General features: G+C 38.1%; 1 protein-coding gene across 2 annotated transcripts; it reads right to left on the reverse strand.

The window, feature by feature from the left end:
• Positions 1 to 511: 511 nt before the first annotated feature.
• On the reverse strand, positions 512 to 3,808 carry LOC133888893 (3'-5' exonuclease-like). Of its 2 annotated transcripts, none has more exons than XM_062329280.1 (7): positions 3,480 to 3,808; positions 2,695 to 2,871; positions 2,401 to 2,531; positions 2,131 to 2,292; positions 1,664 to 1,774; positions 1,434 to 1,575; positions 512 to 790 (listed from the first exon to the last, which is right to left on the reverse strand). In XM_062329280.1, exons 1-6 carry the CDS (start codon positions 3,730 to 3,732, stop codon positions 1,513 to 1,515), a joined length of 897 nt encoding a protein of 298 aa, XP_062185264.1. In that variant the 5' UTR covers positions 3,733 to 3,808; the 3' UTR covers positions 512 to 790; positions 1,434 to 1,512. The 2 variants fall into 2 exon arrangements, with proteins under 2 accessions (XP_062185264.1, XP_062185265.1); XM_062329281.1 differs by lacking the exon at positions 512 to 790 and adding an exon at positions 812 to 906.
• Between the last annotated feature and the right edge of the window lie 6,441 nt (positions 3,809 to 10,249).

Below are 10,249 nucleotides of genomic sequence, written 5' to 3' on the forward strand. Positions count from 1 at the left end.
AGCTCTCTGGAAATAATAGTTCGATGTGTTCATTTTGTGAACACCGGATAATCTGGTGAGGCAAAAGACTCCGCTTCATACTTTCTGTGAACACCGGATTGTTTTTCATTGTTCTCACCGGATTATCCAATATAGCACCGGACTAATTTTGATTTGAACATCGGATTATCCGGTCAGACAAATTTCAGCAGAACAACGTTATGTATTTTGGGTATAACTTTTCGCTCTGAACTCTGATTTTGATGATCTTAAGCTCTATGGAAAGCTTATGAAGAGCTCTACAAGATTATATATAAATCCATCTCATTTGATCACATCAAAATTTATAGAATAAGTCTAATTCATTCCTCTCTTTGTTCCGGCTTCGGTGACTTCTCTTTTGTTATATCCATGAGACCTACTAAAGCATATACTTAGATAAACATGTTACTCACTTCATTAGGTTGATAAGGCCTGGAACTAGCATATGAGACTTGGGTACTAAGATACTACTATAGCAAGCTGAATCGAATCAGCAAAAAGAGTGCACATTCAATTTACAAATCACAGTTTCTCTTTCTAGAATACGCAAGAGAATTGCGTGTCTTGGCATGAAGTAGAGATTAAAAAGGTTTTTGTACCGATATTTCTACAACACAAAGTAAATTACGGTCCAATTCCTGTTTCTGGTAAGTCATAGTGAAGGAGCTAACCATCACAGGCATAAATCACAAGAACCAGACACTGCTGGTGTTACAACACACTGAATTCGCCATCCTTTTGTTTCGACGAAAAATCTTCCGGCCCAATGCTGCATGCATAGAACCAACATTGCCGTCTTTAGATTGATCGATGAATTGTTCAATCATACAGAGAACTTTTGCTTCCGATTAAGTAGCTCAATGATATGGGACTTCTTTGTGTACTCTTCAAAATTCAAGACTGTTTAGATCAGCTAGCTAACAAAATATAAATATGGATTTTTTATTTAAGAACACAATTAACAAGATATGTGTGCTATGTCAAAATTTTGACCTTTCCTAATACTACAGAATCATCTTGGGGCATCACAAGCATGGTTTTCCGAAAGACCAGTCATTGCTGACAGACGGTTCTGCAGTATGCTACCAACAGAAATTGACTTGTTGAATTTCATGTAACTTAACTGCATAAAGCCAACAATCCACTGGAGCTTAGCTATGGCCCAAATGGAACCAGCAGTTTGCTCTCGGACCAAGGGAAAAATGTGAATTTGATGAATAACTCTAAAGTACACTAAAAAAATTGTAATTATTGATAGAATGGTGTAACTCGATGTAAACCCTAAATTTCCTATTATACAACAGGTACGTTTATGGTCAACTGGCCAGTTCTAATAAATCACTGCAGCCTTAAAGGTGTGAGACTGGCAATTCTGGTTTCAAAGGTAAAGGGAAGGAATCCAGATTGCTGACCTGATTGAGATGTGAAAATACAAAACACCAGGAATCGTCAAACAGATTAACACCACATTTCCCAGTTAAATGTGTGTTGCTAAGTTGCCTTAACAGACTCAATTTCAGCTTCAGCATTGTAATCTGGAAGACCCTGAAGTACCTAATAGAGTAGCAATGGTTGTTAAGTTCATGGAGAAAAGAAAATCAATCATGAGAAAGAAAGTAACTTGATTAGTTTAGCCATATACCTCATACAGGTACCACGAGATGTAAGCATCTGTAGCAGCATACTGAAGTTGATGTTTGGAGAGAACATAAGCCTCCCAGTTTCCCATTCTTATGTTGCTCGGCTTTGGCAACTATAGACAAGAAAGTTACAGGTGGTAAAAAGCATTGCAACATTTTAATTTTTTAGTCCAACAAAAGAACTAAACAAATAGAAGAATACAAACCAAGCGAGCATGCATCAGAAACCAAAATAATTTTCAATTTCACATTTATGGTCAGAAATGGTTGTATTTAACAAGTAATGGGGGTTCTATCTACCAAATAATAGTGTTAACAATTAACAAGCTACAAAGCGGATATAGATGTAATGCATGGATGGAGCACAAACTTAAATAATTGAACAGAGACTATACTTTTCTCTCTCAAACACATTACTAACAGAGCTCGGCAAGAGAAAAAATATATATATACTTAATACTCAAAATACCTCTTTGCATGTGATAATTTCAGTTAAAGAAGCAAGACTCCATCTTTTAGGAGGCCCAGCTAACTTGACATTTGCCAGGTTTGACAAATCCATCAATGGTTGTACACAGACATCATAATCATTCAACATTTTCCTTGCGTCATTGTTTATGCATATTCCAACCTGAAAGGACACAGAGCCATGACTTATCTGATCTAAGAAGAGCACAGCATAGGGGAAACATGGCAAACATAGAAGGTAGCAACATAAAATCCAAGCAAAACTACCAACTTTAATGGACGAACTATCCTCCAAAAGAGATTTCAGTATAGGTGGTACTCCAGAGTGAGCGATATGCAGGACATAACACAGAGTTTTTTCCATGCATAGCTGCATTACAGCAACCTTACATGGTGGTTCTCCTGCAAAGACCACAGTGCTAGTTATATTCTATCAGATAATACTACTTTCAAGAACTAAGTACTTTCAAGAACTAAGTTATAAGGCATTAAAAAACCAGATGTTGCTCAAGCTAAACACGATTTTTAGATGTGGTTGAAAATTTCGATAGAAAGAACAACAAACCTCTTCTTGGAAAGGGTCTCCACTCTAGATCAAACCCAAGAGAAACCTGGCCAGAGGCCTTCATACTCTCAATTTTGCCTAAAATGTCCATTGCAGCCTTCTCCACTTCTGAAGGTGTCCTGCAGTAGACTATCTTACCGCTGAATGAAATTGGCTGGTAGCTTGCCCGCACACTCCCTGTAGTGCAAAATCAAAAGGAAGCATGATTGCCATTTCAATCACACAAAAAGCATGATACAGATAAACTACAGTTACGCGTGAAACAACAAATTACTACTTCCATTCTCAAATAAATATAGATTTAGAACGTGCGGAGTCAAATTTAAAAACTTTGACCATTCATGCACACAAAATTCCTAAGATTCGACCCATTCAAATGATATGAGTGGCTTTGCCATGAAAAATACTTTCATATGATTATATGTTTAACAAATTTCACAAAGAAATGATTATAAAAAGTAATGTTAAAACATGGGTATTGGAGAAACGTAAGTAAAAGAGAACGGATGTAGTAACACCGAAACAACCACAGAACCGCCATTGTACTCCAAAATTGCAAGCTTTTCTTCCAAATGATGCAACTGTAGCTCCTCCTATCCTACCCGTTTTGTGATGCAAAACCAAAGAGTGACGAATTGATAACAGAAGCAATTTATACAACCCTAAGACTCAATGCGAGAGGCATCAGGTGTTCTTTTCTTGCCCCCATTTTCAAGAACCAAGAGGGTTCTTTAGTTTGATGCCAAGAATGGGGAAGAAGGGGATCGAGAAGAGTGGAGCCGCACCTAGGGGAGTGTGGGGAGAGAGGACCCAGGATGGCGTTGATCCGCCGGAAACCGGGCTGTGGCTATAGCGGGGGCGGGAGGAGGGGGAAGGGATGGTCCAGTCGGGGAGGCGGCGGCGCTTGGCTGAGGCGGAGGAGGAGGCGTAGGCGGCCTCGATGGCCTGGAGCTCCGCCTCGGCCGCATCGTCCCAGTGGAAGTCGTCGTCCACTTCGATTCCGGCAGGGGACGAGGCCGGAGGTGCGGCGGGATGCATGGCCGTCGAACTAGCCGGCGCGCGGAGGAGCCTCTTTCGGGCGGAAAAAAGATGGGTTTTTTATTTTCCTGGATTTTGAAACTGTTCGAAGTGGGAACGTGGCGACTGGGATCCTTTTCTTTAAAGTAAATTGTGAGTGTTGCTATAGTAATTTACAGTGAATCACTAGTATGAGTTTTGTACGTATATGGTTCAGTCCAGAACGTGGTGGGGCTTTTTTCTGAGTAGGCACTTTCACTTTTGGCTAGTGTGAAAATAGTGCAATCACGGGCAATCAGTGGATGTAATGTGGGCAAATTAAAAAATACGGTGAGATTCATGTAGGATAGGACAGAGATAAAGATTTTTCAATAAATTTTTAGTTGTCTAAGTCTCAATGCAAAATTAAGGTATAGTGCATAATGGTTCGTGTTTTTATTGACAGGGAAACCTAATTTATGGTCTTTCTTAGAAAAAAGACTTTAGCTTTTAGGACATGTCTAGTTCATCATAGAAAAATGCGTGGCATTGTCGCGCCGTTGAGCCCGGCCTATTGGGGCGTGGTAGTCATATTATGGGCTTTAAACAATATATGATAGGCCAATAACATTTATTACTGTAACTATACATATGTAAGAGATATTGTTAACATTTTGTTAACAGCTTTAATCCGGAAAACCTTTCATGTTTAAATCAACAATCAAATAAAATCTTCAACATGTATTGATGTAGCCCACTTGTTATCGTGTTTAAGAATGAAAAGTGTGGTTTGACAAATAGATCTTGTAAGTTAGGCAACTGATTCTCCTAACGTATTTAATAATACTAAAGAACTGAAGAATTAGATCATCAAATATTTTATAGTACTAAAAAATTAGATCTATCGAATCTGAACTTAAGTATAAACAATAGAGTACATGCCTAATGGTGTGTCATGAAACCTTATCAAGCTCCATGAAGACCCTTAATCCAACCAGGTAGTTGTACTTATTCTACAAAGGTCAGGATAGCCAAACAAGCTAGTCAGAGTAACAGAAGTTAGTTGTCAAAAACAATAGCGAGAAGTTTTAATGATTAGGCATTAACGGTCAACTCAATACACTAAATGATTAGAATTGTCCCTTCAACATGAACTATATGACTCTTTTGCTTACCAGATTCCTATAAAAGAGAAACATGTACATCAAGAGAACCATTGTTTGTTTTCCAGATTTTTTACTTGGTTGCAAAGGAGAAAATACCACTTAAATATCAATTTTGGTTATTGGAGCAGCACCACTGTAGCAACCTCATGCAATACCTGCCAAGAACCGAAGTAATTGTTGGTCATGCGCTCTGCTGATCAGGTTAGATGAAGAGCTATAGTGAAAATAGTTCTATTAGGTCGTGATTATGATTTTGGTGATTAATGACAATATTGTTATTGGGATTAATATATTTGTCAAGAATATATGTTAGTAGGTCTCATAGATGCAATACATTAAGAAGTCACCGCAACCGGAACAAAGTTTGATTGAATTGGAAAAGTCCTAAGAAGATTTGCCCCCAGCAGAAGGTTCGGTGCAGACGAGTTTGCACTCACTAGAGCATTGTGTCCAGAGGCTAATAGCCTCACCGGATGGTGTGCTCTATGTGTTAAACTTATCGGAGTATTTCTGATAAAGTGGGAGAAGGCTGAGGACCTCACCGAATAGTCCAGTGATCTGCACAGGGTAACACCGGAGCATTTCTTACAGAGAAAAATACAAGTACAGAAGACTGAAGATCAACTCACTAGAAGATCCGATGCTTCATTTGTGCACACCGGAGTACAGCACCGGAGCATTTCTTGTAGAGACGACTGCAAGTATTGAAGAATGAAAATCAACTCACTAGATAGTCCGATGATCACAGAGATAGTCGCATCGGAGCATTTTCAGTGAAAAGAAGAGAAGGTTTAACTCACTGGATGGTCCGATGTGAATGGAATGAACATCGGATGAATGCACCGGAGCATTTTATACAGAAAGACTGCAAAGGCTCAGATGGTTCAAGATAACTCACAAGAAAGTCCAGTTGTGGATTTAAAGGCACACTAGAGTGTCATGTGTTCACAGAGTCATTGAGTGGAGTTTCAACGGCTAGTTTATGAGTTTGTACTCACCAAATGATCTGATGTTAGTACTACTATTAGCACCGAATTATCCGGTGTTAGTAGCTTTTCTAGCCGTTAGGAAAATAGCTAGTTGGTGGGTTTGAGACTAAAAATATCCCTCCACTCAGTCATTTGAAGATGTGGCATGCTGTTGGAGTTTAGATGAAGCTCATACACACTTGAGAAGACATCCAAGCTACCAAAGTGCTTAAAGTAATTATCTAAGGCAATTAAGCATAAGATTAGAGAATGTTTAGTGCTTATAGGCTTAGAGTGAGTTGTAGCTAGATGTTGTAGCTTGAAAAAGGGATCAAGGAGTGATCCTAGCTTGTACCAAGTGGTACATCAGCACATTAGAGTCTTGGTGACTCATCGGCATCGTGAGCATTGGTGTCTCAAGCTTGTTGACCCTCTGACTTGGTATAGAGCGGCTGCAAGACACGTGTACGGGGACGCAAAGACCCTTGCATTGGTGGCTTAAGCTTTGAAGTGATCACGACAGTAAGTGACTAAAAGAGATGCTAGTGGTGAGATCTTATCTTGGTGGCTCATCATGCTTGAGACCTTGTCTTGGTGACTTGGTAGCTCAAGAGGTATGACCGAAGAGACTTGACGACCAGAAGCATATTCTTTGTGGAGCTCTAACATGCACTAGGGGTGGCATTCATGCCATCGATACCACGAGATAAAAATTCCTTGTGCCGAGTTTGTCTCTCTGCCTTATTTACGTTTCCGCATTTACATACTTGCAATTTACCTTCTAAGTAGGTTGCAATCCTTTTAAGTGATAGAGTAGACGCACTAGATAAACCTAGAGCACATTTAGATAAAAATTAAAATAAGTTTATCTTATAAAGTTTTTGGAGCCAATTTAGTTTAGTTTCTAAGTGTCTTAATTCAACCCCCTCTTAGAATGTCATCGTTCCTCACAATTGGTATCAGAGCCTCATACTCTTGATAGGCTTAACATTCTAGAGTTGTGATGTCTAGGGTTGGGATGGATAGCCATAATTCTGCACTTTTCGATGGCACAAATTTCTCCTGTTAGAAAATTCTAATGTCTTGTTATTTGTAAGCTAATGGTTTAGATATTTGGAGAGTCACCGAGGAAGTGATGAGGCCACATATCACCAACAAAGAGACGCAATTAAATGCATTGGTGAAGAGTATCATTTTATCATCTTTAAATGTTGATGCATTTAATTGTGTTTATTCTCTCACTAATGCACATGATATTTAAAATAATCTCATTGAAATACATGAAGGCACAAAAGATGTGCGCAATGAGAAATATCATGTGCTTGTTACTAAGCTCAATAGTATCAAATAGTTTGTCCATGAAAGTGCTAATGATATGTATGCACATTTGAATATTCTTATCAATGAGATCAATAAGCTAGATTTGATGTAAATTGACGATGATCACGTGGTGAGAAGAATACTTTAAGCTCTTCATTCAAAGTATAAGTTGATAATCTCCATCATCTACGACAACAACAACATCAAGAAGATGAATCCAAGTCATGTGCTCAGCAAGATCAGCACCCATGAGATGATCATGAATATGGAGGTGGAAGAATCTTCCTCATCTGACGCCAAGAATATTGTTCTCACAAGAAAGCAAGTACCATACCCACACATAAAGACGAAGATGAGGAGGCAAGAGCAAGAGTCAAACTCAATGGAGATGAAGATGGAGATGAAAAGAGCAATGAAGATGAAAAGAGCAATGAAGATGATGAGCAAAACACATCAAGTGATGAAGAAATAGATCATGAAGTCACCAAGCTCATCTCCCAAGTGGAGAAGAACATCAAGAAGATCAATACCAAGATTGATCAATGAATCTCCATGAAAGACTTAGTCAATGTTATTTATCACATCAAGAAGTAGAAGAAGACAAAAAGCAAGAGGGAGACAAGGAGAAGAGCCAAAGCATTTGTAAGAATGGGAAGATGGGTAAGTGAAGATGAAAATTTAAGCTTAAGTGATGAGAGCTTTACCACCCACTCCTCCAAGAGAAATTCTTTCTCAAGGTCATCATCACACAAGTCACCACGTAAGTTATCTCACAAGTGCCTTATGGCCAAAGGTATGGATAACGATGTAAGTGATGATGAATTTGGTGAGGATTCTCCTTTCTATGATGAACTCCTTCAATTGATCAATGAGCAATAAAAGGATCCTTAATAAACAATCAAAAGAGCTTAAGAAATTCAATACACTTAATGACATTCATGCTACCTTTGTTTCTAATTATGAGCAATTATTTAGCAAATTCAATTCGCTAAACAAGGAGCATGAAGAGCTTAAGGAAAAATTTGAGTGCATTGAATCTCAATCTAAGATCCCTTTGGAGCAATCTATCTCTGTATTTAAATTTAATCCTAAGGTAGATACTTGCACTTTTTATGGTGATTTAATTGATTTATCTAGCTCACCCATTTGCAATAAGATATGTGTTGAGAATGTTCTTGTAGAACCGTCTAACGAACTCATTGCACAAGAAAATAATGAGTTTAAGCAAAAGTTGAAAAGCTCAAGAAAAACTTGGCAAGATTAAATGGTAAGAATCATGTCCAACCTTGTCAAGATAACCGTGCAATCATGGTGAAGAAGCTTATGGAGGGGTTCACCGTGACATGCTTCAAATGTCATCAAGAAGGCCACAATTCCTTCCAATACAAGCAAGTCAAGAAGGAGATCAAGGAGATCATAAACCTCTCCAACAATACCTCTAACTTCTACACCAGATCCAACTACAAGGATAAGATCAAGAGCAATCACTACAAGCTCAAGAAAAGATAAAATAACAAGGTAGTTGTACATATGATTAGGAGAAAGAATTGGAGGTGGAACCAACCTATTTGAGTGTCCAAAAAAGTCATCACCTATATGAAGGGCATGAATCGGTTTGGGTTTAAAAAAGACTTGAAGCCTGAGACGGCTATAGGATTTTAAGACTTGGCTTACAAAATGAAGTAAAGGTTTAAGCAAAGAAATCAAGTATATAAGATTAGGCATTTTGATGAAGATCATGATCATCATATACCTAAATTCTTATTCAATGCTAAAAAAAAGGTAACGAAGCTAGATGCAAAAAATTTCAATTGTTGTAGCTCATTTGTCTTGTCTGGGATTACATGTGCATATTTTAATTTATTGTAATGCCTACTATAAGTTTTCATATGGTAGTTTATATTGTAGGTTGCTTGTGCTTGTCTCTAACCTATGAGCAACCTACATGATTTATTAGTTGTGGGTTCTTTTCATGGCATTAGTTTCACAATTGGTATCTTTTATGTGTCGTGAACCAATCTATAGTGTATCCTTTCCATTGTTATTAATAACAAGTGCATATGTCTCGCAAGTATTCAAAACTTGTATGCGCATATTTAGGGGGAGTATATCATATGAGTTATGATTTTGATACTATCATGTGCTGCTAGATATATCTTTTGTAGTTTCATGGAGAAATCAACACGTCCACATAGGTATGCAATGCTTAAAAACTTCAATTGATATCATTGTCAATTCCTTTCTACATTTAAGCTACCTCCATGTATGATATGACTTAAACTTCATACCTCTACTTATTGTCTAGATATGCATATATTGCTATATTACTACAAGTGGTATTCATAAGTGGATCTTATTATATGTATGGACACATAAAGAGGAGTTTAGATTATATCATGTAAGTTTTATGAACTATGATCCTTGCTTATCCTTTTCAATTAATATCAATGTCTCATATACTTACAATCGGTATATCTTTTCAATCGGTATCATTTCATTGAATCAAGATTTATGAAGCTATCTCCTATCTGATCTAACGTTTCTCCTCGAGTTCGACATATGTTTGTAGCTCTTTTTGAGATTGTTGACAAAGGAGGAGAAGTCTGATGACCAAAGTAAGAAGCACAATACAAGAAGTCTTGAAATACCGAAGTTGACAAAGAGGGGAAGAAGATACAAGAAGCAACATAAGATACCTAAGATGACAAAGGGGGAAAAGTTCTTACATGGGCCGATCAAGGAAGATAGTGGCAATCGAGAAGAATGCAAGTGCAAAAGACTGAAGATCAACCCACCGGAATGTTCGATGCTTGGTTTGTGCAAATCGGAGTATAGCACTGGAGCATTTCTTGCAGAGGCGACTGCAAGTATTGAAGAATGAAGATCAACTCGCCGGATAGTCAGGTGATCACAGAGATAGTTGCACCAGAGTATTTCTAAGAAAAAGAAAAAAAGGTTTAACTCACCGGATGGTACGGTGTGAATGGAATGAACACCGGATGAATGCACCAGAGAAGCTACAAAGGCTCAGATGACTCAAGATAACTCACCGGAAGGTCCAATGATGAACTTGAATGCACACCGAAGTGTCCTGTATTCACAGAG

The sequence above is a fragment of the Phragmites australis genome, chromosome 13 (assembly GCF_958298935.1).
Source record: "Phragmites australis chromosome 13, lpPhrAust1.1, whole genome shotgun sequence".
NCBI lineage: Eukaryota > Viridiplantae > Streptophyta > Magnoliopsida > Poales > Poaceae > Phragmites > Phragmites australis.